Here is a 27,396-nt window from a genome sequence, read left to right on the forward strand (position 1 = left end):
CTAGGCCCCTTACCGAGGCATCTCTCAGCATACAACTCTGCTTTCTGGGGAAATCAAGGATATAAAAATGTGTCTGTGATTGGAGGTTAAGACTCAGCCTTTGCCAGTGATGGTGGCACACACCTTTAATCCCAGCACTCGGTAGGCAGAGGCAAGCAGAGCTCTGTGAGTTCGAGAGGCCAGCCTGGTCTACAGAGCGAGATCCAGGACAGCCTAAGGCTACACAGAAAAACTCTGTCTGGAAAAACAAAAGAACAAAAAGATTGAAAACATGTGTTCTTCACACAAGGCCTGCAGGCTCCTCTGACCAGCCTACCAGAAACGAATTTAGAACAAGAAGATACAGTAAGCATCTCCTTATCTGCAAAGAGTGTGTTCTAAGACTCCCTGTGGATGCTCAAAACTGCACACAGCATAGTATTCTGCATATATCTTGTTTTTACTTATACTTATGATAAAGTTCATAAACCGGGCATAAAAAGTTTAGTAACACTAATAACACAGTAGATCAATTATGAGACTATTGTAACAAAATTACATGAAAGTGCTTTAACTTTCAAACAATCTCACTGTTTTATGCTCACCCCTTTTTATGGTGATTTGAGATGAAACCATGACTATGTGAAGAGATAAAGTAAGATGAATGAGGTAGGCATTACAACACAGGTGTGTACCACCCCCAGCTCAGGTGAACTTTTTAATTTTATAAAAAATGTATCCAGGCTGGGTGTGGTGAGACACCTGTAATCCTACTCTTCAGGAAGCAGAGGCATCAGGAACACTGAAAGTTTGAGGCCATCCAAGCTATGTAGTGAGATACTGCTTCAAGAATAAAACAAGCCAGGTAGTGGTGGTACACACCTTTAATCCCTGCACTCAGGACAAGGCAGGCAGATCTCTGTGAATTCAAGGCCAGCTTGTTCTACAGAGTGAGTTCCAGGACAGCCAGGGCTACACAGAGAAACCCTGTCTCAAGAAATCAAAAAAAGAGAAGAGAGGGGCTGGAGAGATGGCTCAGAGTTCTGAGTTCAATTTCCAGCAAACATATGGTGGCTCAAAACCATCTGTAATGAGATCTGGTGCCCTCTTCTGGCCTGCAGTCATACATGCTCTATACATAATAAACAAATAAATCTTAAAAAAAAAAAAAAAGAAGGAAAAGAGGAATAAAACAATCTGTGGTGCTTGCCAGTAGGATTTGCTGAAGGAGGCAGAAGTAGGAGTTTGAGGCCAGCTTGGGCTACACATTGTGGGCTGGAGAGATGGTTCAGTGGTTAAGAGCACTGGCTGCTCTTCCAGAAGACCCGGGTTCAATTCCCAGCACCCACATGGCAGCTCTCAATTGGAACTCCAGTTCCAGGGGACTTGGCACCTTCTCCCAAACATAAATGTAGGTAAAACACCAATGCACATAAAAATGAATCTTTTTTTTTTTGGTTTTTCGAGAAAAATGAATCTTAAAAAAGAATAAAACAGGGTGGAGATAGCTCAGTGGTTAAGAACATTGATTGCTATTCTAGAGGACCCTGGTTCAATTCCCAACACCCACATGGCAGCTCACACCTGTCTATAACTCCAGGTCCAGGGATTCGACAACTCTCAGACACACATGCAGGCAAAACACCAATGTATATAAAGATACATTGCAAATAAACCATTAGCCGCGCAGTGGTGGCACAAGCCTTTAATCCCAGCACTCGGGAGGCAGAGCCAGGTGGATCTCAGTGAGTTCAAGGCCAGCCTGGGCTACCAAGTGAGTTCCAGGAAAGGTGCAAAGCTACACAGAGAAACCCTGTCCCGAAAAACCAAACCAAACCAAACCAAAACAACAACAACAGGGGCTGGAGAGATGGCTCAGAGGTTAAGAGCACTGACTGCTCTTCCAGAGGTCCTGAGTTCAATTCCCAGCAACCACATGGTGGCTCACAACCATCTGTAATCAGATCTGGTGCCCTCTTCTGGCCTGAAGTCATACATGCTGTATACATAATAAACAACTAAATCTTTAAAACAACAACAACAAAAAAAAAACCCCAAACCACCATTAAAAAAGTTGTATTATCCCAAAAAAAAAAACAAAAACAAACAAACAAAAAAAAAACAAGCCTTTAATCCCAGCACTCTGGAGGCAGAGGCACGTGGATCTCTGAGCCCAGCCTGGTCTACAAATGAGTTCCAGGACAGCCAGAGCTGTTACACATAGAAACCCTGTCTTGAAAAACCAATTCAATAGATAAGTACAAAACAAACAACTAAAAAAAAAACCCAAATAAATACAAATTTAAAATCAACCTCTAATGGTGAGGTCTGTAATCCCAGGTACAAGGGAGGCTGACAGAGGAGAGCAGGTTGGTTCAAGGACTGATTAGACTGAAGGCCAGCCTGAGCAACTCACTCAGATCCTGGCTCACAGAAAGAAAAGAAGATTCAATGATCGAATGCTTACCTAGCATGTTAAGTCTTGGGCTTACCCCCTAGTACCATTTGTCTTTCTTTTAGGAAACAGGATATTTCTATGTAGCTCATGGTTCTAGTTCTAGGTTCTAGCTGGGATTAGAGGTGTGTGTCACCGTGTTTGGCTGGGCTGGTGACTTTACTACTGTGTTTCATCTTAGGAACGTATTCCATAATTTGGCCCTCCATATCTTTGAAGTTTGAAACATTTCAGCAATTTTACTCATGTATCAATTTCTGCCTCTGCTTCAGTTTCTTCTTCATCTTCCTCAGATGACCTAAGTTCCCCAGCACTTTCACCTTAATCCCTGTTTTTCAAGTCTGCTTGAGATGTGGCAGCAGCTTCAAATGTAGACGCAACCTCTCCACGGTATATAAATCCTCTATTCTTTCTCTCTCTCTATTATTAATATAATACATTAACAACAATTCACATGTTTGTTTATTCATTTATTTATTTCCTCCCCTAGTCCAGACCCATCATCAGTATAGCCATCTCCCATTTGCAATAAAATGGCTTGGTGCCTCCCCCCTTTTTTTTCTCCCCAAGTACCCCCTTTCAGAAGTCTTCATGTAGCCTTCGTGCTTTTTCTGGCATAATGTGTGCTCACCACTGGAATACATTTCTCATATACATATTTCCATATATACATATATTTACATACATACATACATATATATTTGTTTTACAAGACAGGGCTTTTCTGTGTAACAGCCTTGCTTGTCCTGAAACTCGATTTGTAGACCAGGATGGCTTCGAACTCACAGAAGCCTGCCTGCCTTTGCCTCCAGAGTGCTGAGATTAAAGGCGGCGCTACGCCTGGCTCTTATATTCTCTATCTACAAATTTAACTCCTTATCCATTTTAGCATTTATGCCCCGTGGCTGTAACTTTTGCAGTGTGAAGTTCCACAGCAGAACTAGCACAAATTTCTTTCACAATTTCATGGAAAGTAAGTTCTTAGCATTGTTCTTTTCTTGGCTACCTTAGCGTTAAGACTTTTATTTATTGATATTTCCTGCCTTTTCACTTAAAGGAAGCACTTTATGCTTCTCTAGCACTTTGTAAAGGTCACTTCATTATTCTTGCACTTAGGAGCCACTACTGATTAGAATAAGGGTCGTAGGGACAGAAGTTAAAAGTTAGTGTGGAAGGCCGGGCAGTGGTGGCACACGCCTTTAATCCCAGCACTCGGGAGGCAGAGCCAGGCGGATCGCTGTGAGTTCGAGGCCAGCCTGGTCTACAGAGCGAGATCCAGGACAGGCTCCAAAACTACACAGAGAAACCCTGTCTCGAAAAACCAAAAAAGCAAAACCAAAACCAAAACCAAACCAAAACAATAGTGGAAACCCAGCTGGCTAGTGACAGTCAACAAGGCAGTCGCGTGCAGTTTAGACACGCGGGACAAAAGGGTGACAGACACCCTTGCAGACCCAAACAGAAACACAGATTTCTTCTGCTAACTCAAGAATGGCGCCTAACTTGAAACCTAGCACTAGCCTATTTCTGGGACTTTCGGACCGCAGGTAAAAGAAAGGGAGTGAAACCAAGGAGACGGGAAACGGAAACCTCCGCGAAGGTGAAGAAGTCTCAGCTCTAGGTGCCCAGGTTGAATTTCAGCGCGCAGGCGTCACCTGGCCTCGCCTCCAGACGCAGGCGCCGCACGATCGGGTCCCGGTGCGCAGCCGCGGGTATCCGCGCAGGCGCAAGAGTGGCCGGCCAGCCCCGCCCCGGCTCTAGGCCGCGAGGCGCGGGCGGGGCGATGGCGCGCGGGAGGGGCGGGGCCACGCTGCGGGCCCGGGCCATGGCCGCCGCGGATGCTGAGGTGAGGCGCGGGGCCGGCGTTCGGCGCTGGGGCGCGGGGCCGTGATCATGATGGCAACAGCCGCGGCGAGAGGGCAGGAACCCAAGCGTGCTGCGAGCTGGGTGGGGCCGCGCGCCCCCGCCGCCTCGGGCCAGGCGGCGCCGAGGCCCCAGCGTCCGGCCCGCGCTCCGCCGGCGCGCTTTGTGCGCGGCGGGCCGGAGCGGCGGCGGCGGCGGCGGCGGCGGCAGCAGCGGCAGCAGCGCGGCGGGCGGTAGGAGGCCGCGGCCCCGCATCCCGCAGCCGCGAGCCTGACTGCGGGCGGGTCGGAGCGGGGGTGGCGGAGACAAAAGGCAAAGTCGAGCGGGCCAACTTGTGCGCGGCGGAGATGAGGCCGGCCTGCGCCTGCTGCCCCGCGCCGTGACCTTTCACTCGCCGCGAGAGCGTGGCACCATCTTTAAGGAAAAGTTGGCCGGTCCCGCTCGTCTCCCGCGCACAAAGCCGCTGCAGCAGGGTGACCACGGGCAGCACGCTCGACAGTGGATTGTCTGCGGACCCAAGTTTATTTCTTCACCGGTGGCATTAAAGCGGCGGGGCACGGCGAGTTAGCGTTCTTTTGTTCGCGTGGTGGCCTTCCCTCTGCTCTTTCTGCGGGATAGTTTGCTTCCTGGTTTTCTTTGCGGCGTAAACGTTATGCCCCGGAGAGAGGGACCGCTGTCTTCCCCAAGCTGAGAAAGGCCGACAAGGAGTCGGGGTCCGCAGAATGCACTAGTGTTGTGTTCGTAGGGCCGAAGTACGGGGCAGGTTTGGAAGAAAGTATAACATAACAGTTTTCTTCCGAAATTAGCCGCGGGAACAGTTAGCTTTTGGGACTTCCAGACCTCAGCAAGTGAAGGTGTAGTGAGAAGCTGGCACATGTGTGATGCGTAGGTTCAGCAGTACATTTTACCCCAGATAGTGTGTGATCATTGAATTTCTTTTCTTTTCTCTTGCCTTTTTGAGGGGTATTCATATAAGTGAACGGCGTGTTTTCAGATCTAATGCAAGGAGGATTTGTTGAGTACTTAACGTTCAAGAACTGACTTAGGCACCAGGAACACAAGTGTATAAGAGATAATTCTAAGTCATTTCCAGGATTGTAAGGAAGGAGATAAATAGTGATTCTCATCATTTATTGAGCACTTGATGTGTTCTAGGCATTGTTTAAGCCCTTCAGAGAAGTTACCTCATTCAGTTTTTTAATGACCTGTGCATCGGGTACTGTATTTCCTATTTAGCAGATGAGGAAAATAAGACTTGGCAGAGGTAAGTAACTTTGGTCAGTTGTAGGCCTGACCACTTATCTTCCTTTCTTTCTTTTTAAAGATTTATTTATGTATATGCGTGCTCTTTTTGCATGTATGCAAAATTATAACCATTATACATGGTTGTGAGCCAGTATGTGGTTGCTAGGAGTTGAACTCAGGACCTCTGAAAGAGCAGCCAGTTCTCCTAACTGCTGAGCCATCTCTCCAGCCCCTGGCCTGGCCATTTTTCAGTGTCAGGCACATACTTGGTGTTACTAATTGATGGAGGAAGCTGAGTGTGGTAGTGCATGCTTGTTAATCCTAGCACTTGGGAGGCTGAGGCCGGAGGATTGCATGTTCAAAGCTAGCCTGGACTACAGAGACCCTGCTCCCCTCACCCCTCAAAGATGGAATTGTCAGTGGCCTCCAGTATCTTTGATTTCCCAGGCAGCATACATAGAATGTGTGTTTGTTGAGCCTGTGCCTGGCCCCAGCCCTACTGTGTAGGTCTTTTGTGCATAATGTAGCATATAAACATGACAGCAGTTTTACCAAGTAGGTTCTGTGGTATCCCTTTTGCAGGTGAGGCAACAGGCACGTAGCCCCAGGATTTCAGAGGGTGCACTGTAGTTGAAGATGCAGATGTGTGACTAGAGAGCACATACTGAATAAACACGTGTTACACCTGCCTTTGTATTTATGACTTGACGTGCTTATCGTGGAGGTGCATGACAGGGTGAGAGGTCCTCGTCTGTGGTCCTGTGGAATTGGGTAGGCATGGGCTCATCCTCACTGAATCTTGAAATATTTACTGGTTAGGGTTCATTAATTGTGGGATGATTAATGCATTAGAGCTGACACTGAAGCTTATCTAAGTGTGTGTTTGTGTATTGCTGAGGTAGTGGAGAGGTTTATTAATGTGTTCCCTATTCTCCATTTTGTAGATTGATGTGGGCTAATCTACTTCTTGGGTTGAAATGTATGTCCTGGTCACAGGATCAGAGTGTGATACATAGGGCTTTTGTCTTAGCAAAAATGTTATCTTGCAGCAGGAGTGCCTTCCAAAACAAAATCTGTACTTGGCTAATATGTATCTTCTTATTAAGATTAAAAAAATATTTAATTTTATGTGTATTAATGTTTTGCCTTTATATGTAATTTTATGTGTATGGATGTTTTACTTGCATTTATGTTTGCATGTCTGGTGCCAGTGGAGGCAGTGGTGCCCCTGGAACTGGAGTTAGGGTGATTGTGAACCATCAAGTAGATGCTGGGAGTTGAACCCTGGTCTTCTGAAACAGCAACAAGTGTTCTGTGAACTGTGGAGTCATCTCTCCAGTTTGCTTTCTTTTCTTTTCTTTTGAGACAGAGCCTTGATGTGACTAGCTTGGAACTCATTGGAACTCATGACCAATTTCTTGTCTGAGTGTTGGTATATAAGCCACCATGCCCACTTGTATCTCTATCTTTGTTTTGAGAGAGGCGCTTGCTGTGCTCCTAATGTTGGCCTTGAACTTCTGATCCTCCTTGGGTTACAGGTGTGTATTACCATGCCTAGTTTTGTTTCTTTTCCTTTAGTCTTACATTTTAATTGGATATGGACATGCACACCTGTGATTTAGCACATGGAGGCTGAAGCAGAAAGATCGATCATAAATTAGGTTAGCCTGGGGTACAGCCAGGTGTGGTGGAGTATGACTTCAGTCCTGGCGCTGGACAGGTATTCGATTTCTGGGTTCAAGGCCATCCTGGTCTATAGAGGGAGTTCCAGGACTGCCAGCACTACACAGGAAAACCCTGTCTTGAAAAACAAAACAAACATTAACCCCCAAAACAATTTTTTTTAGAATAGTATATACATACACAGTTTAAAAAGAAATCAGGGCTAAGAGATATTATTGGAAACTTTAGTGTTTTAGTTCCTGAGTGTTTACCTCATGTTTCTGAGTATATGCTGCTGTTACCATGTCTCTTCTCACCAACTGTAGGGATTATCTGTGTGCCTCCAGCAATAAAAGATGGGGAGTTTAATTCCTTTGAATTCTGTGGTCACCTGCTGGTTAGAATGGGCATTTTCTTGGACTGGTGTGCAGCATTATCTTTGGAGTTTGGTCTACCTTCCTTGCTCTCAGAGAGCTCTGTCTCCCCCTGTCCCCCTGGGGTAGAATGTATTTTCTAGTAGCTGCTGAAGTAGATGGCGATGGGGCTGAGGATGTAGAGTTGATGGAGTGATGGGCTAGCTTAAACTGGGGGTGGTAGTGCATGCCTGAGATCTCAGCGCTAGGTAGGTAAAGGCAGGAGTATCAGAAGTTTTTTTTTTTTTTTTTTTTTTTTTTTGAGACAGGGTTTCTCTGTGTAGCTTTGCGCCTTTCCTGGAACTCAGTTGGTAGCCCAGGCTGGCCTCGAACTCACAGAGATCCTCCTGCCTCTGCCTCCCGAGTGCTGGGATTAAAGGCGTGCGCCACCACCGCCCGGCGAGTATCAGAAGTTTTACGTCATCCTCAGCAGTGTTGCAAGTTCGAAGCAAACTTGGGTTCCAGGGGACTGTGTCTCAAGAAAAAAAAAGGCAGAGGTTGTTAATGGCAGTGAACCTTTCTTATGTCTAAAAATATAGATGTACTTTCCCTACTGTCATACTTGAAGAAAAAGTTTGGGTAAGCATGGAATTCCTGCTTGGAATTATGTCAGTTATGAAGGACTTTTTTTGGGGGGGGGGGCGGATGGTATGCTCCAGGGATTGAGTGAGGACCAGTATGGTTCACAAGGATTTTGTCTGAACAAAATGTCATGAATTTCGAAGAAAGAACTCTACCACTGAGCTGTATCCCAGCCTTCTGAAGGTCAGCAGCATTCCATTATTGCTGTTGATAAAGAAGTCCAGTTTGAACCCCCCACCCCCAATCCCCAGTGCTCTGTAGAGCAAACCTAGGGTACAGGCTCTCCTGATGCCAGGCAGTTTGTCTACCACTCAGCTGTAGACCCAGACTCCATTTGACTTTTTTTTTTTTTTTTTTTTTTTTTTTTTTTTTTTTTTGGTTTTTCGAGACAGGGTTTCTCTGTGTAGCTTTGCGCCTTTCCTGGAGCTCACTTGGTAGCCCAGGCTAGCCTCGAACTCACAGAGATCCGCCTGCCTCTGCCTCCCGAGTGCTGGGATTAAAGGCGTGCGCCACCAACGCCCGGCTTCCATTTGACTTTTAATTTTCTTTTCCCCCTTGAGACAGGGTTTCTCTGGGTAGCCCTGGCTGTCTTAGAGCTCGCTCTGTAGACTAGGTTAGCCTCAAACTTAGTGATCACTTGCCTCTGTCTCCCGAGTGCTGGGATTAAAGGCATGCTCCACCACGCCTAGCTTGATTTTTTTTTTCTTTAAATTTTTAATTTTATTTATTATTTTTTTTTTTGAGACAGCATAGCCCTGACTGGCCTTGAATTCATGGTGTTGTCACCATTCTTGGCTCGAGTTTTTATTTACTGAAAACATTGTTTTGTTTTTGTTTTTTGAGACAGAATTTTTCTACATAGACTTGGTCTGTGTATTCTAGGTTGTCCTTGAACTCAGAGATCTACCTGTCTCTTGCCTCCTGAGTGCTGGGATTCAAGGCATGAGCTACCATACCTGGTTTGTTCTGTAACTTAAAAGATATGTATATATATATATATATATATATATATATATATATATATATATATATATATATATATATATATAGACAGAGAGAGAGAGAGAGAGAGAGAGGGCAAGTCCCTTGACGATCCGAAGAGGGCATCAGATCTGGAGCTTGAGTTACAGGCAATTGTGAGCTGTCAAGTTTGGGTGCTGGGACCCAAACTTAGGTCCTTTGCAGGAGCAGCAAGTGCTCTTAACCTTTGAGCCATCTCTCCAGACCCTGAAACTTTTTTTTTATACAGTAATATTTCTTTCTTTCCTTCCTTTTTTTTTTTTTTTTTTGTTTATTTAGTTAGTTTTTGTTTTTGAAGACAGGGTTTCTCTGTGTAGCCTTGGTTGTCCTGGAACTGGCCTGCCTCTGCCTCCCGAGTGCTGGGAATTAAAGGTGTGTGCCACTATCACCTTTAATATTTCTTTTTGCTTTAACACAGATGTGCTTCTCTCTTCAGTTACTCTGTAAGTATGTAAAAGTCTAAATGCAGGGCTTTAAACTGACTATAACTTATTTTTATCTTTACTAATAATGCTATAATGAATGTCCTTAATTTTTTTTTTTTTTTACATTTATTTGTGCATGTCTGTATTGGGTGTGCATGTATGAGTGTGTGTGTGTGTGAGAGAGAGAGATCAGAGGGCATTTTACTAAACTTGGTTCTTCTACCTTGTGAGTTCTGGATATCAAACTTGGATTATCATCTTGGTGGTAAGCACCTTTACCTGCTGAACTGCCTCATTGGCCCTGTAGTGAACATTCTTGTCATGTACATTTGTGTGGTTTTTTTCCAGAGTAGATAAAGTTGAATGTATTTTAAGTGAAGCAAATTCCAGCTGCTTGGGAGGATGATGGATTGTAAGTTTTTTTATTTTTTGGTTTTTTGAGACTAGGTATAGCCCCTGGCTGTCCTGGAACTCACTATGTATACCAGGTTGGCCTAAGAATCAGGAGGTCCACCTGGTTCTGCCCTCCAAGTTCTGGGATCAAAGGCATGCACCACCACTACACAGCTGGAAGATTGTAAGTTCAAGGCTGCTCCGGCTTCCGAGTGAGCTCAAGCCAGTCATTGAGAATCCGTGAGATCTTGTCTCAAAATAAAAAGTGAAAAGAGAGAGCTGGAGGGATGATGTAGGCAGAGTTTTCCTGTTCTAGCAGCAGTTTTCCAAGTAACCAACACCGAGACTTAATATTACTTATAAATGCTTGGCCAATAGCTAAAGCTTTTTACTTGCTAACTCTTACATTTAAATTACATTTCTTTTTTTCTTTTTTTTTTTTTTTTCTTTTTTTTTTTGGTTTTTCGAGACAGGGTTTCTCTGTGTAGCTTTGCACCTTTCCTGGAACTCACTTGGTAGCCCAGGCTGGCCTCGAACTCACAGAGATCCGCTTGCCTCTGCCTCCCGAGTGCTGGGATTAGAGGCGTGCGCCACCACCGCCCAGCTTAAATTACATTTCTTATCTACGCTCTGCTGTGTGGCTTGGTACCTTTTCTTAGTACAGTGTGCTCATCCCTGCCTCTGCTGGCGATTCCTCTGACTCAGCCCCTCTTCATCCCAGCATTCTCTTTGTCTCAGGCTGTCTTGCCCAATCTCTTAATGCCTAGCTATTGGTCAGTCAGCTTTTTATTAACAATGAGTGCAATACATATTTACAGTGTACAGAAGAATTATTCCCCAGCAGGAGAGCTCAGTGGTTAAGAGCACTAGCTGTTCCTCCAGAGGTACTGGTTTAATTCCCAGCACTTACATGGTGTTTCACAACTATCTGTAACTCCAGTTCCGGGGATCTGACACCATCTTCTGGCCTCCACGGGCAGCAGGCGGACACATGGTGAACAGACACAACATGCAGGCAAAACACTCATACTATAATAAAATAATAAAACAAGAGGTTTGGGATATAGTTAAGTGAGAGTGTTTGCTTAGTGTTTTACTTCTCATTGTGGTGGCAGAGTAACACAGAGGACGGATGATTTGTCTTATTAAATTATGCATGCGGGCAGGGGGTGGGGTGGTGGAGGTTCAATACATGCCGGCCTCAGTGGAGGTCAGTTCTCTCCTTCTAGTGTGGGTAGTAATCAGGCTTACTTTGGCTCACTTTTTTTTGAAAGCAGGGTTTCTTTTCCTTCTTTCTTTTTTCTTTCTGGAGCTGAGGACTGAACCCAGGGCCTTGCGCTTGCTAGGCAAGCGCTCTATCACTGAGCTAAATCCCAAACCCTGAAAGCAGGGTTTCATTGTGTCCTGCTTGGCTTGGACCTCACAGAAATCTGCCTGCCTCTGTCTCCTGAGTGTTGGTGCTGGGACTAAAGCTATGTGCTACCACATCCAGTTTGGGCTTGCTTTTGGCATAGTGTTCAGAGGATGCAGTGCTTCATTCTGGGGAAGGCATAGTGGCCAGAGGGTATGAAGCCACTTGTTCCTTAGATCAGGAAATAGCAACTTTAAAGATTCTATTTTCTTCTTCTGTTACCTGTTTCTGTGTTTGTGCCACATGGGGATTGGTGTCTGCTGAGGCTAGAAGAGGGCATCTGATTCTCTGGAGTTGGAATTACAGATGATCGTGAGCTGCCATGTGGATGCTAGGAGCTGAACTCTGGTCCTCTTCAGGAACAGCTAATGTGGGCCTAGAGAGATGCACTTACTGATCCCAGGAGCTGGGATTAAGAGCTGTATACCACCAAACCTGGCTTCTTTTATCTTTTTTTTTTTTTTAATTTATTATGTATGCAGAGGGTACCAGATCGAATTATAGATGGTTGTGAGCCACCATGTGTTTGTTGGGAATTGAACTCAGGACCTCTGGAAGAGTAGCCAGTGCTCTCAACCTCTGAGCCATCTCTCCAGCCCTTGTTTTTTTTTTTGTTTTTTTTTTGTTTGTTTGTTTTGTTTTTTGTTTTTTGTTTTGTTTTTGAGACAGGGTTTCTCTGTGTAGCCTTGGCTGTCCTGGAACTTGTTCTGTAGACCAGGCTGGCCTTGAATTCACAGAGATCTGCCTGACTCTTCCTCCTGTATGCTGGGATTAAAGGCATGTGCCACCACTGCCTGGCCCTATTTTAAGTTGAAAACATTGTAAATTGAAAATTCATTTTAACACACCTACCTGTCTTGTGAAATCCCATTGTAGCATATGGTTCCTGGCCTTGCTTTGGTTAAGTAGTATTACAAGAAGATTGACCTCTCTGTTACTAGTAAGGAAAAAATAAAAATTTGAAGTATGATTCTTATTAAATGTGCATTTTTCATAATTGTAAAGTTGAAAAATTATTTTTTGTGAGGCAGGACATAATTTTGTAGTCTAGGCTGACCTTGTACTTGTGTTATTCATGCCTCTAAAGTATTGGAAGTTACCTGCCATGCCCAGGTCAAAGTTGAGAAATTTTAAGTTGAACCATTTATAAGTTGGGGACCATCTGTATGAACTGGCTTAAAAGGTAGTGTAAAGACCCATTACTGAACGCATGTAGTTTCTTCCTGCTGTCCTTGTTTCCCATGGAATCGCTTACTCGACCCTTTTTTGTGCTTGCCTGTCCTCAAGTGTGTGTTTTTGGAAGTTGCTAAGAAATGTATTAGTTTTTAATTGTGCTATTGTGTACATGTGTAGAGGGCAGAGAAAAACTTGTGGGAGTCTATAGGTATTTAACTCAGGTTGTCAGTCTTGGCAGCAAGCATCTGTACATACAGAGCCATCTTGCCAGCTTGTTCTGGAGCTTTCTCTAGGGTTCACCTTCCAGTCTCCTGTGACTCTCGAATGTGATCTGCTGGTCTGTGGTGTTATGTGGGTTTCTACCAATTCCTCTTGGAGGTTTTGAGGATCGCTGGCTTCTTTCTGTCCTTTCTATGTCTCTCAGGATCAGTCAGCTTGCTTATTATTTATCACCCCCTTATTTAAATTCCTCCTTCCTCTGTGCCATGTAGTGAGTTAGCTTAACTTTTAACTTCCTATTCATGTTTTTTGTCAGGCTTTTACGTGTCTCCTAGATGACTAGATGGAGTTTTTGTTTTCTTTCCTTCTTGTCCATATCTTTGGTTGATTTTTTTTTTTTTTGGATAACAGAAGTGGGAGGGTCAGAAGCATTTGTTTTAACTGTGAACTGTGAATTTTTTTTTTTGAGATCGTGGTCTCTCCATGTAGCCCTGACTCTCCTGGAACTTATATAGATCAAGAGACTATAAGAGACATACCTGCTTCTGCCCCCCAAGTGCTTGGATTAAAGTGATTGTGACTGGCTGGTTATAGCTACAAATCTTTTTCTTTTCTTTTCTTTCTTTCCTTCTTTTTTTTAAAAAAGATTTATTTATTTATTTATCTATCATGTATACAGTGTTCTACCTGCATGCCAGATCTCATTACACATGATTGTGAGCCACCATGTGGTTGCTGGGAATTGAACTCAGGACCTCTGGAAGAGCAGCCAGTGCTCTTAACCGCTGAGCCATCTCTCCAGCCCAGCTACAAATCTTGATAGTGGTTCTCATCTGAATAGTCATTGTGCACAGGGCTGCTTGTCTGGGTAAGGGAGGGAGGGAGAGAAAGAGGGAGGGAGAGACAGAGACAGACAGACAGACAGACAGACAGACTGACTGACTGACTGACTGATTGACTGACTGATTGATGGATGGTGTGGTTTGTGATAGAAATGCGTTAGCGGCCTAACAGACCAGCAGAGATGATGCTGATACTTGTCCTTCATTCAGCCCTAACATCATAGGACATCTGTGGGTAGTTTAGTCTGATGCCAGGAGGTTCATTGTCAGCATATTTAAAACAGTACAATTTGGGGAAAAGTTTCCGGGCAACAATCATTCCAATTCCAGATGCACAATAAAGCTTAAGGTGTCACTACTTAGAAACTCCTTTAGAAAGTGTATGTGACCATGAGAGGGTGGGTTCTGTAGCCAAAGGGACTAGAATCGAGTGGTCTCTGACCAAGAAAGCATAGAGGTCAGCAGGCTATAAAGTACATGTGACATCTCCCCTAAAGATGGATCCTGTTGACTAAGAAACAAAGTTAAAAATAAAGGTCTATGAAGGGAGAGACTGGGAAGGTTTGGGTAAGGTCTGCCTCCGTAGATAGCAAAAGGACACCAAGTTGTTACCAATATCCATTCTCAGCCTTTTAGGTGGAAAACAGGTAATTCTTCCTTTGAGGAGAGTTCTCTGTGTGTTTAGCATTCCTAGTTCCCTAGTGCTCTGGGGGCAAGGACCTTTGTGTCCCCAACAAAGGAAGAGACATGAACATCATCCATCATTTTTCCTACGGTCCCAACAACAAACTGAGACATGATTCTGCCATTGTTCACTCTGTAGAACCAATGAGTTTATTGTGTTTCCTTACAGATCATAGGTGAGGGACTACTTACAGAGCTGTGGGTGCTCTCTACCCTGACAGGCCATAACAGGAGAGCCCTTACCCAGTATGGATGAAGGCTTTTGAACAGTTGCTTAGGTGGAGACCTCTACTTTAGACTTCTCCCACATGTATGTGTACTCTAGCCCCTCCCCAGACTACATGCAATTAAAGCAGAGTTGTGTGAGCATATGGTATGCTTCTCTACCCCCTCTTCGGTAAACCATCTACCAACCCAGTTGTGATCTTTTGCAAGGGGGCACACAGCTGAATGCCCCAAAATGGTGATTGCTTGACTCAGAGGGCACAGGCTAGTCTGGAACCCCATGTAAATCTTAAGTATGACCTTGAACTTCTGGTCCTTATGCTTCCACCTTCTGAGTACTTGGATCATAGATGTACTCCACTAGGACAGATTTTATGTGGTATGCAGACATTCTACCTAACTGAGCTCCATCCCTAGCCTAAGCATTCATTATTATTATTATTATTTTTGTTTTGTTTTGTTTTTCGAGACAGGGTTTCTCTTGTGTAGCTTTGCGCCTTTCCTGGAACTCACTTGGTAGCCCAGGCTGGCCTCGAACTCACAGAGGCCGGCCTTCATTATTATTTTTTAAAGATTGATTTATTGCCGGATGGTGGTGGCGCATGCCTTTAATCCCAGCACTTGGGAGGCAGAGGCAGGTGGGTCTCTGAGTTCAAAACTAGCCTGAGCTATATAGTTCCAGGACAGCCAAGACCACACAGAGAAACTGTCTCAAAAGAGAAACAAAAAAGCAAAAAAAAAAAAAAAAAAAAAAAAGAACAGCAACAACAACAAAAAACACCAGAGATTTTTTTCAGTGTGGCCATATTGGGAAGAGGAACAAAGAGATTCTGTGAAGGCCCCAGTTCTGTCTTTGGGGGTCCTGAAATGAGATCAAAGTTCATTGATTTATTTTCATTTTATTTTTTTTAAGCAAGTTCTTTCTATGTAGTCCAGGTTATTCTGGAACTCACAGGGATCCACCTGCCTTTAAAGGTGTGTGCCATATACATAGCAAGATCAAAGTTTGAATATAGGGTTGAGGATATGTACATTTAAGCAGTCCTTGTTTTTTTTTTTTTTTTTTAAAACAAGCTTTATTTATCTATTTTTTAAGTCCGATGAGGGGGCCAGATCTCATTACAGATGGTTGTGAGCCACCATGTGGTTGCTGGGAATTGAACTCAGGACCTCTGGAAGAGCAGCCAGTGCTCTTAACTGCTGAGCCATCTCTCCAGCCCTGTTTTTTTGTGTTTTGAGACAGGGTTTCTCTCTGTAAACAGGCTGTCCTTGAACTCAGAGATCTACCTGCCACTGCCTCCAGCTTCCTGGCTAAAAGCAGTCCTTGTCCTTGCTAAGGTGTGGTCCCATTATCTGGGTTTTAGTCTTGTCCTGTGGGCTAATTAAAACTGTTTGAAATACCTTTCAAGAAATATTTCAGGAGGGAAGTCCCCCTTCTGGCTATAACCCTTTGCTTTTCCCAGTGAGATTCCTGGCGAAACAAAAAATTTTTGGAGCTGGGCAGTGGTGGTACACACCTTTAATCCCAGCACTTGGGAGGATCTGTGAGTTCGAGGCTAGCCTGGTCTACAAAGTGAGATCCAAGACAGGCACCAAAACTGCACAGAGAAACCCTGTCTCGAAAAACAAAAACCAAAAACAAAACAAACAAACAAACAAACAAAAAAACCAACCCCCCCCCTTTTTTTTGTCAGTTGTTTTAATAGTTTAATAGTTAGTCCTAGAGACTAAAGTGCTTCTTTAGAATGTCTTCATCTCTGCCAGGCCAGTTCCAAACCTGTGCATAAGGGATCAGCTACCACATCCCTTTTCACTTGATGCTCACTCCATTATCTCTACTTTTAACGCTGCAGTGTGTTTTTGCAGAGTCATTAGAAAGTGAGTTTAGCTGCACAGACACTTCAACCGTAAAATTTTCTGGGTTGATTTCTTCAGAAGAGGTTAAGTTCTTTGAAAATTGTAGCAAGGATCTATTCTGGAAGTTTAATATTGACCCAGTACTGCTGCTAGTTAATATTCAAATTCACATTTCCAGGGGTTATAAAGGTAGCTTAAGCAGTAAAGCATTTGCCTAGTTCACTTTCTAACACTTGAAAACACTAAACTAAACAAAATGGCCTTTATAGACAAATTTTTCTTTTTTGAAAAATTTTTTTGTGTTTGAATATTTTGTCTGCATGTATGTGTGTATTCCACAAATGTGGCTGGTGCTTGCAAAGGTCAGAAGAGGGTGTTGTATCCCTTTGGACGGAGTTGGTTGTGAGCTGCCTTATAGGTGCTGGGAATCAAATCTGGGTCTTTGACAAGAGCAGGAAGTTCTCTTAACCACTGAGCCAACTCTCCAGTCCCTCCCATTCTTTCTTATTTAACACTGTTAATGCTGGAAATAATGCTGCCACCATGCCTGATGTTAACCTGTCTTTTTTCTCCTCAAGACAAGGTTTTTCTATGTAGTTCTGGCTGTCCTGGAGCTCCCTCTGTAGGCTAGGCTGGCCTCATTCAAAGATCTGCCTACCTCTGCCTCCTGAGTGCTGGGAATTAAATGTGTGTGCCGCTACCTCCCGCCTTTAGCCTGTCATTTTTTTTTTTTTTTTTTTTTGGTTTTTCGAGACAGGGTTTCTCTGTGTAGCTTTGCGCCTTTCCTGGGACTCACTTGGTAGCCCAGGCTGGCCTCGAACTCACAGAGATCCACCTGGCTCTGCCTCCCGAGTGCTGGGATTAAAGGCGTGCGCCACCACCGCCCGGCTAGCCTGTCATTTTTATGAAAATGTTAGTTAGGTCATGGTAGGCTGGGTCAGATAGAGGTTGTACAAAGTTGCTCAGACCAAGAGACCTGAGTGTACATCTAGATCTGAAGTCAGATTGGGGTTGTATACTGTGATTAGAAAATGATGTGGAGAGCTAGGGATGTAGCTGAGTGTAGAGCGCTTGCTTAGCATAACATTAAAAAAAAAAGTGAAGTGCTAGTGCACAGGAACTGCGAACACAGTGTGGTTGAACTCTGCTAGGTAGGAGGGTGCATCTAAGCTGGGTTCATATGGTTCTTATGGTTCATACATGCCACCATGGGGAACAGAGGTGGGTGTTAGAGACTTGAGTAGAGGGGATACAGCAGGAGGAATGTAGTGACTTTCCCAAGTACTGGATTGGTACAGGCTGGTAAAATCCTTACTGACACATCTATAATTCTGGTGCTCTGGTGGCAGGAGTATCACAAGTGGGAGGCTAGGGAGGCATTGAAACTTTTGTGCCAGATGCAACTACTGGGTGAGATCTTGTCTCAAAACAAACAAGGGCTGGAGAGATGGCCTGGCATTTAAGAGGGATTTCCATATGGGGATTAGATTCCTAGCACCCATATGGAGCTGTTCACAACAGTCTGTAATTATAGTTCCAGGGGATTTAATACTCTCTCTGGCCTCCCCGGCACCAGGTACTTCTGTGGTGTACATACATGCAGGTACATAAATATAAAATAAAAACAAATCTTATAAAACAACAATAAAAAGAAAACAACTGAACTCCTAGAGATAGTAAAGATTTCCTCATTGTTCAGACAACCAGATATAATCACCTGTGTGCTCAGGAATCATACAGAGCATTTTACTTGACAGAAGAAAATCAAATGCATGACATGCATTAATGTTTACTTCACATTTATTACTTACATCCATATACTAATAGTAGTTTTCAAAGTTTGCTTTAAAATATTTTACTGTCTGGCTGGGTGGTGGTGGCCCACGCCTTTAATCCCAGCATTCTGGAGGCAGAGGCAGGCAGATCTCTGTGAGTTCGAGGACAGCCTGGGCTACCAAGTGAGTTCCAGGACAGGCTCCAAAGCTACAGAGAGAAATCCTGTCTCGAAAAACCAAAAAAAAAAATTTTTTTTTTTTTTTTCTTTTTTACTTTCTGTGATCTCTGTCCTGGTCTCTGCTTTTGCAGTTTGGGGAATTCAGCCCAGGACCCTGGGTGTGCTAGGCAAGTGCTGTACCGTTGAAACTACTCCCAGTACCCTTTTCACTTTAAGACAGTGTCTCACTGCTCTGTCCAGGTTATCCTTGAACTCATTCTGTAGCCCAGACAGACCTTGAACTTCTGGGTCTTCCTCTCTTAGCTTCCTGAGTTGCTAGGATTACAGGCTTGAGTTGCTAGGCTCAGCAGATAGAATGTTTTAATACTTTATGATCTATGAACCTAATGAAATATTCTACTTGCCATAGTGTGATAATCATGAGAATGTGTGAATATGATGGAGTGTGTAAGGGGAATTGTTTATATACCTTGCAATCATGCAAAACATGGACATAAGCTGAAAAATTATAAAGAAATGAAAAAAGTTGAGTTAGGATGATGATGATACTTATTTTGAAATTTGCTATTTATATTCATTTTTTTGTTTTGCTTTTTTTATTTTTATTTTTTAAAATGATTTATTTATTTTTATGTGTATTGGTGTGCCTGCATGTGTGTCTGTGTGAAGGTGTAAGATCCCCTGGAACTGGAGTTACAGACAGTTGTTAACTGCCATGTGGGTGCTGGGAATTGAACCTGAGTCCTCTGGAAGAGCAGCCAGTTCTCCCAACCTCTGAGTCATCTCTCCAGCCCCCGTTGTTTTGCTTTTTGAGACAAGGTCTTGTAGCCCTGGCTGCCCTTGGACTCACTATGTAGGTTAGTTTAGCCTTGAATTCTTGGTCCTGCCTCCACTTCCCAAGTATTGCTTGCTCCATCACAGCAGACTTTGCTTTTGATATTTTAATTGGTTAATTAATTATTCTAAAAGGGAGAGATGGAAGTTATTCACATGATGAAATAGTTCAAAACCTAAAGAATGGGCAGCTTCATGTGACTTCATTTCAATAGTAATTTCAGCCCATTTATTTTCCAAGAATGTCAACATCTCTAAATAAGAAATAATCCTAGTCAGGCATGGTAGCACATGCCTTTAAACCCAGTACTTGGGAGGCAGAGGCAGGAGGAGCTCTGAGTTTCAGGCCAGCTTGGCCTACAGAGTGAGTTCCAGGACAGCCAGGGATACACAGAGAAAAACAAAACAACAACAACAACAAAAAAAAAAAAAAAAAAGGAAGAAAAAATAAGAAATAATTCTTGTTACTTAGAAATACTATGGTGCCTGACAACTACTACTGTTGCTTGTAATACTTTACATTGGGATTTTTTTTGGAAGCATAATGTCACCTTTGGTTACAGTTTCAGTTGTACTCCTCTTAATTAATACTATGTCAAACAGCAAAAGAAACTTGATGAGCCTTCACTATGGATCTAATATGGTAGGAGATGGCTTGGCACACATCTACGTGAAAATGTGTAGATGGGTGTAGATCCTAGCTTGGTGTTTGTAAGGAAAAAATGGAGACTACATGTGACTCTCAGCGTAGCATTTAGAGTAGGGCTTCATGGCCATGATAGTACTCAGTTTGGGCTGTAGGGTTGATCCTGAACGTTGTAGTATGTCTGGTAGCTTCCCTGGCTTCTGCTCACTCAGGCCTGTCATGACAGTGAACTGAGATTCAATGTAGCAGGATTCCAACCATTTCTTTTGCTTCCTCCAGGTCTACATCCTGTTTCTGGGACCAGTGCAGATTGCCCTTAACTGGCCTTTCCAATTCCTTCTTTATTTTTATTTTGTTTTTTCTATTATCAGCTTGATAACAGTACAAATTCTTTTTTTTCTCGATGCAAAACACAAAGGGATTTATTGATAACAAGCAAGCTTGGGCTTGGTCCGTGTCCAACATCCCACACAGTGGGTGGAGGAGGTCGGCCCTGAGCACTCACTTGAAGGGGTTTATATAGGAAAGGTTTACATGCAGCTTGGGATTGGACGAGGGGGATAGGAGTGAGGTAGTTCTTTTGAAGTTACTGGCTGTACTATAAGCATGAGGTTACTGATTGCTAACAGCATTCAGGGTATCTACAGAGATATAAGGAGGGAGGAGGTCTTAAATACAGGCTTACAGCACAATGGGAGAACCTTGGAGGGCAGAAGCTCGCTACCTATGTTTTACAATCTTGTATCTAAGCTGTTAACGCCCATTATGCAGGATACACAGACAAGGAACTTCCCTTAAGCATTCAGGAGGGTGGAACCTGGCAGGGAATTAGCATAGGGAGGATATCAAGGTCAAGGTCAGCAAGCAAGGTAATAATTACCTAAAAATGGGGCCAGGGCCCTACAGGTCCCCCTTTTACTAAAAAATGAGCTTCTGACTTAGGTTGCATGGGACGTCAGCAGGTCACCTTACCTGTCATGGAGACGCCTGCCCAGGCCACACAGGTGCTCTGTCTTAGGTTGGTGAGCGCCCCAGGCTTTACCAGTCTCTGAATACTCATTATCATACAGGCTCAATCGTGTGTGAGCTGCAGAGTTAACTTCTGCCAAAGATCTCAAAGTGGCGCTGGGCTTGCAATCTGTGTGTTCGACACAGAAAAGACCAACAGAAGTCCTAACCAACCCATAGCCAGTAGGCTAAAAGCAACTGAGCCATTCCCTTCCTAAATGAGCCTTATTGCTAATTGGAGTCCTTATAAGATGGTATCCCAAAAGCAAATGGAACTTGAGTTTATAAATTTATAATTTTCAAAGCTAATCGAACTGTATATAACTATTGAATTAAATTTATCATACCCAATAGAATGAAAAATTAACTAACTGTGGTAGCTACTTTTGCTGCCAGGGTCTCCACTGTGCTAGCTGTAATAACCAATTGTGAGATGATAATCCCAGAAACAGTAGCAGCGGTGGCTGCTACTGCTATAACAGAAACAACGGCAGCAGTGATGTCAAATTCTCTTCTGGAGTGTGTGGGCATCCACTGGCATGGATACAACTCCAGGAACATGAACTGCCAAGGCCCATTTTTCTTGATCCCAGCACGACTTAAACTGGCAGCTCTGCGAAAGAACAACTAAGAACCATAAAGAAAAAACAGGCAGCTCACAAGGAGCATAACTAATGGTCTCATAATGGCTACATTCAGGCTCATAAATTTTAAGGTATCTTCAAAGGGGGCTAAATGAATTTCAGGAGGCCAGTAAATGTGGCACAGAGCTACTCCTGAAAAGTAGGTACTACACCAGCTTGAAGAGGATTGTGAAAATGAAAAGGCTTAGCTGGCATGCTACTGTTAACAAATGGAGGTCAGTGACCTTCAGGGTTATCCTTATTCTCTAAGGTGTCTGGGTGATACGTTCTCAAACATACTTGAAAAAGCAGTTACCATACATTACCTTCTAGGGAATCCAACCACATGGCTACAGTTCCTAGGCTTACGTTAATGCTTGCCAAGGCTGGCCATATTGGGCTCTCAATCACCATTGGCATCAGAAGGGGAGAGTTTTTCCACGAAGGCCAAATAGGCCTTCATGTTGGGCTTCAGCCGCAGCCACAGGGTGCACACAGTGCTCAGGAACCCAGAGGATCCTCATTGTCCTGAGGAAAGACATAAACAGAACCCTGGGCCCACACCAACACCAGATCGCATATCCTCCAAGTGCCAGTAGAAAGATCCTTTCATTGCTCCAGAGGGTGATTTGCAACAGGAGCCCTCCAGTGCTTATCTGCAGCAGATACTCCAGCAGAATCCACTGATGAAAAATTTAAAATATATAAAACAAGGGAAAGAATAGAATGTGGAGAGGAATGATGAGTCCCTAGTTCCCCTTTTTCACTTTAGCAAAATATGTTTGTTTGTTTGTTTGTTTGTTTTTAAAGATTTAATTATTATGTATACAGTGTTCTGTCTGCACGTATACCTGCCGGCCAGAAGAGGGAGCCAGATCTCATTACAGATGGTTGTGAGCCACCATATGGGTGCTGGGAATTGAACTCAGGTCCTCTGGAAGAGCAGTTGGTGTTCTTAACCTCTGAGCCATCTCTCTTTGTGTAGATTTGTGCTTTTCCTGGAACTCACTCTGTAGAACAAGCTGGCCTCGAACTCACAGAGATCCGCCTGCCTCTGCCTCCCGAGTGCTGGGATTAAAGGCGTGCGCCACCACCGCCGCCCGGTCTTGGTTTTTTTTTTAACAGTTGAAATTTTTCTTTTCTTTTTTAATTTTTAAATTTTTAAAATAATTAATTTATTTTTCTATTATCAGCTTGATACAGTATAAATTCTTATCCTAATAGTGAAATGTTTCACTGAAGCTTGCCCAGTGATTGAGTAAAACCAAAACTTATTATAAGCCACAGTCATCCTAGAGTCCTCCCTGCTATGTAGCCTCCCTGGTTTAGTGGGTTGCAGTCTGATTGTCCTTTGCTTTATATATATCTAGTATCCACTTATGAGTGAGTACATACCATGTTTGTCCTTCTGGGTTTGGGTTACCTCACTCAGGATGATATTTTCTAGTTCCATCCATTTGCCTGCATATTTCATGCTGTCATTGTTTTTCTCTGCTGAGTAGTACTCCTTGTACCACATTTTCTTAATCCATTTTTCAGTTGATGGGCATCTAGGTTGTTTCCAGGTTCTGGCTATTACGAATAATGCTGCTATGAACATAGTTGAGCATGTATCTTTGTGGTATGATTGAGCATTCCTTGGGTATATGCCCAAGAGTAGTATGGCTGGGTCTTAAGGTAGTTCGATTCTCAAGAGTCATTTTGATTTGTATTTCTCTGATGACTAAGGATGTTGAGCATTTCCTTAAATGTCTTTCAGCCATTTGAGATTCTTCTTTTGAGAATTCTTTGTTTAGCTCTTTAGCCCATTTTTTAATTGGATTGTTCAGTATTTTGATATCTAGTTTTTTGAGTTCTTTATATACTTTGGAGATCAGCCCTCTGTCAGATGTGGGGTTGGTGAAGATCTTTTCCCATTCTGTAGGATGTCTTTTTGTCTTATTGACCGTGTCTTTTCCCCTACAAAAGCTTCTCAGTTTCAAGAGGTCCCATTTATTAATTGTTGTTCTCAGTGTCTGTGCTACTGGTGTTATATTTAGGAAGTGATCTCCAGTGCCTATGGGTTCAAGAGTACTTCCTGTGCTGTGGGATGTTCTGTATTGCAAATGTGTTGCTCTGATTGGTCAATAAATAAAACACTGATTGGCCATTGGCTAGGCAGGAAGTATAGGTGGGACTAACAGAAAGGAGAAAAGAAAGAATAGGAAGGCAGGAGTCACTGCTAGCCGCCGCCAGGACAAGCAGCATGTGAAGATGCCGGTAAGCCATGAGCCAAGTGGCAGGGTATAGTTTTGTGGAAATGGATTAATTTAAGCTATAAGAACAGTTAGCAAGAAGCCTGCCACGGCCATACAGTTTGTAATCAATAGAAGTCTCTGTGTTTACTTGGTTGGGTCTGAGCGGCTGTGGGACTGGCGGGTGACAAAGATTTGTCCTGACTGTGGGCAAGGCAGGAAAACTCTAGCTACACTTCCTGCTTTCTCTTCTATCAAGTTCAGTGTAACTGGATTTATGTTCAGGTCTTTGATCCACTTGGACTTGAGTTTTGTGCATGGTGACAGATATGGATCTATTTGTAATCTTTTACATGTTGACATCCAGTTATGCCAGCACCATTTGTTGAAGATACTTTCTTTTTTCCATTGTATAGTTTTGGCTTCTTTGTCAAAAATCAGGTGTTCATATATATGTGGATTAGTGTCAGGGTCTTCAATTCAATTCCATTGGTCTGTATGATGGATTTTATGCCAGTACCAAGCTGTTTTTATTACTATAGCTCCATAGTAGAGCTTGAGGTCAGGGATGGTGATGCCTGCAGAGGTTGCTTTATTATACAGGATTCTTTTAGCTATCCTGTGTCTTTTGTTTTTCCATATGAAGTTGAGTATTTTTCTTTCCAAGTCTGAAGAATTGTGTTGGGATTTTTGATGGGGATTGCATTGAATCTGTAGATTGCTTTTGGTAAGATGGCCATTTTTACTATGTCATGGGAGATCCTTCCATTTTCTGGTATCTTCTTCAATTTCTTTCTTTCTTTTCTTTTCTTTTTTTTTTTCGACAGGGTTTCTCTGTGTAGCTTTGGAGCCTTTCTTGAACTCACTTTGTAGACCAGGCTGGCCTTGAACTCACAGAGATCCGCCAGCCTCTGCCTCCCACGTGCTGGGATTAAAGGCGTGGGCCACTGCCTCCGCTGCCGCCACCCCCCACCCCCCTTAATTTCTTTCTTTAGAGACTTAAAGTTCTTATCAAACAGGTTCTTCACTTGTTTAGTTAGTGTTATCCCAAGGTATTTTATATTATTTGTGGCTATTGTAAAGGGTGATTTTTCTCATCTCTTTTATCATTTGTGTATAGGAGGGCTACTAATTTTTTTTTGAGTTGATCTTGTATCCTGCCACTTTACTGAAGGAGTTTATCAGCTGTAGGAGTTCCCAGGTAGAATTTTGGGGTCACTTACGTATACTATCATACCATCTGCAAATAGTGAAAGTTTGACTTCTTCCTTTCCAATTTGTATCCCCTTGATCTCCTTTTGTTGTCTTATTGCTTTAGCTAAAACTTCAAGTACTATATTGAATAAATACGGAGAGAGTGGACAGCTTTGTCTAGTTCCTGATTTTAGTGGTATTGCTTTGAGTTTCTCTCCGTTTAATTTGATGGTGGCTGTTGGCTTGCTGTAAATTGCCTTTATTATGTTTAGGAATGTTCCTTGTATTCCTGATCTCTCTAAGACCTTTATCATGAAGGGGTGTTGGATTTTGTCAAAGGCTTTTTCAGCATCTAATTTACTTTAGATCATGTGGGGTTTTTTTCTTTCAGTTTGTTTATATGGTGTATTACATTGACAGATTTTCGTATGTTGAATCATCCTTGCATCCCTGGGATGAAACCTACTTGGTCATGGTGGACGATCTTTTGATGTGTTCTTGGATTCAGTTTGCCAATAATTTTGTTTAGTATTTTTGCATCAATGTTCATGAGGGAGATTGGTCTGTAATTCTCTTTCTTTGTTGCATCTTTGTGTGGTTTGGGTATCAGGGTAACTGTAGCCTCATTAAAAGAGTTTGGTAGTGTTCCTTCTGTTTCTATTGTGTGGAACAATTTAAAGAGGATTGGTATTAGTTCTTCTTTGAAAGTCTGGTAGAGTTTTGCACCGAAACTATCTGGTCCTGGGCTTTTTTTTGGTTGGGAGACTTTTAATAACTGTTTCTATTTCTTCAGGGGTTATTGGTCTATTTAAATAGTTTATCTGGTCTTGATTTAACTTTGGTATGTAGTATCTATCCAGAAAATTGTTCATTTCTTCCAGATTTTCCAATTATGTGGAGTACAGGTTTTTGAAATTGACCTGATGATTCTCTGGATTTCCTTGTTGTCTGCTGTTATGTCTCCCTTTTCATTTCTGATTTTGTTAATTTGGGTGCTTTCTCTTTGCCTTTTGGTTAATTTGGCTAGGGGTTTGTTTATCTTGTTTTTTTTTCAAAGAACCAACTCTTTGTTTCATTGATTCTTTGTATTGTTCTCTTGGTTTCTATTTCATTGATTTCAGCCCTCAATTTGTTTATTTCCTGGTGTCTATTCCTCCTGGGTGAGTTTCTTTCTTTTTGTTCTAGAGCTTTCAGTTGTGCTGTTAAGTTATCGGTATGAGATTTTTCCATCTTTTTTTAAAAATTTTTTAACTTTATTTTATGTGCATTGGTATGAGGGTGTTGGATCCCCTGGAACTGGAGTTACAGTTATGAGCTTCCATGTTGGTGCTGGGAATTGAACCATGGTCCTCTATAAGAGCAGCCAGTGCTCTAAACTGCTGAGCCATCTGTCCAGCTTCTCTCCATCTTCTTTATGTGTGCATTTAGTGCTATGAATTTTCCTCTTAGCACTGCTTTCATAGTGTCCCAAAAGTTTGGGTATGTTGTACTTTCATTTTCATTGAATTCTAGGAAATCTTTAATTTTTTTCTTTATTTCTTCCTTGACCCATTGGTGCTTCAGGTAGGCATTATTCAGTTTCCATGAAATTGTAGGCTTTCTATAGTTTTTATTGTTATTGAAATCTTATCTTTAAGGCATGGTGCTCCAATAAGATACAGGAGGTGATTCCAGTGTTTTTGTATCTGTTGAGATTTGCTTTGTGATCAAGCATGTGGTCAATTTTTGAGAAGGTTCCATGGGGTGCTGAGAAGAAGGTATATTCTTTTGTGTTAGGGTGGAATGTTCTGTAGATATCTATTAAGTTCATTTGAATCATAACATCTGTTAGGTCCTTTATTTCTTTGTTAAGTTTCAGTCTGGTAGATCTGTCTTTTGGTGAGAATGATGTGTTGAAATCTCCCACTACTAGTGTGTGGGGTTTGATGTGTGATTTAAGCTTTAATAATGTTTCTTTTATAAATGTGGGTGCCTTTGTATTTGGGGCATAAATGTTCAGAATAGAGACTTCATCTTGGTCGATTTTTCCTGTGATAAATATGTAATATCCATCCTGATCTCTTTTCATTGATTTTAGTTTGAAGTCTATTTTATTAGATATTAGGATAGCTACTCCAGCTTGCTTCTTAGGTCCATTTGATTGGAAAGCCTTTTTCCATCCCTTTACAATGAGGTAGTGTCTGTCTTTGAAGTTGAGGTGTGTTTCTTTTTTTTTTTTTTTTTTGGTTTTTCGAGACAGGGTTTCTCTGTGTAGCTTTGCGCCTTTCCTGGAGCTCACTTGGTAGCCCAGGCTGGCCTCGAACTCACAGAGATCCGCCTGCCTCTGCCTCCCGAGTGCTGGGATTAAAGGCGTGCGCCACCAACGCCCGGCTGAGGTGTGTTTCTTGTATGCAGCAGAAGGATGGATCCTATTTTCTTATCCATTCTGTTAGCCTGTGTCTTTTTATAGGTG

At 42.8% G+C, this 27,396-nt stretch overlaps 1 protein-coding gene across 17 annotated transcripts in view; it reads left to right on the top strand.

The window, feature by feature from the left end:
- Positions 1-4,177: 4,177 nt before the first annotated feature.
- The window catches only part of Ehmt1 (euchromatic histone lysine methyltransferase 1), a 174,022-nt gene continuing 150,803 nt past the window's right edge, over positions 4,178-27,396 (top strand). For 5 of the 17 annotated variants that reach the window (XM_076569287.1, XM_076569295.1, XM_076569289.1 and 2 more), the window contains exon 1: positions 4,217-4,280. In XM_076569287.1, coding sequence (XP_076425402.1) covers positions 4,218-4,280 — 63 coding nt within the window. In that variant the 5' untranslated portion in view covers position 4,217. Of the gene's footprint in view, positions 4,281-4,591; positions 4,857-6,846; positions 7,081-27,396 lie in introns of those variants that run through there. The other 12 variants (XM_076569286.1, XM_076569288.1, XM_076569297.1 and 9 more) reach the window with 6 other exon arrangements.

This window comes from Peromyscus maniculatus, chromosome 4 (genome assembly GCF_049852395.1).
Source record: "Peromyscus maniculatus bairdii isolate BWxNUB_F1_BW_parent chromosome 4, HU_Pman_BW_mat_3.1, whole genome shotgun sequence".
Classification (NCBI taxonomy): Eukaryota; Metazoa; Chordata; class Mammalia; order Rodentia; family Cricetidae; genus Peromyscus; species Peromyscus maniculatus.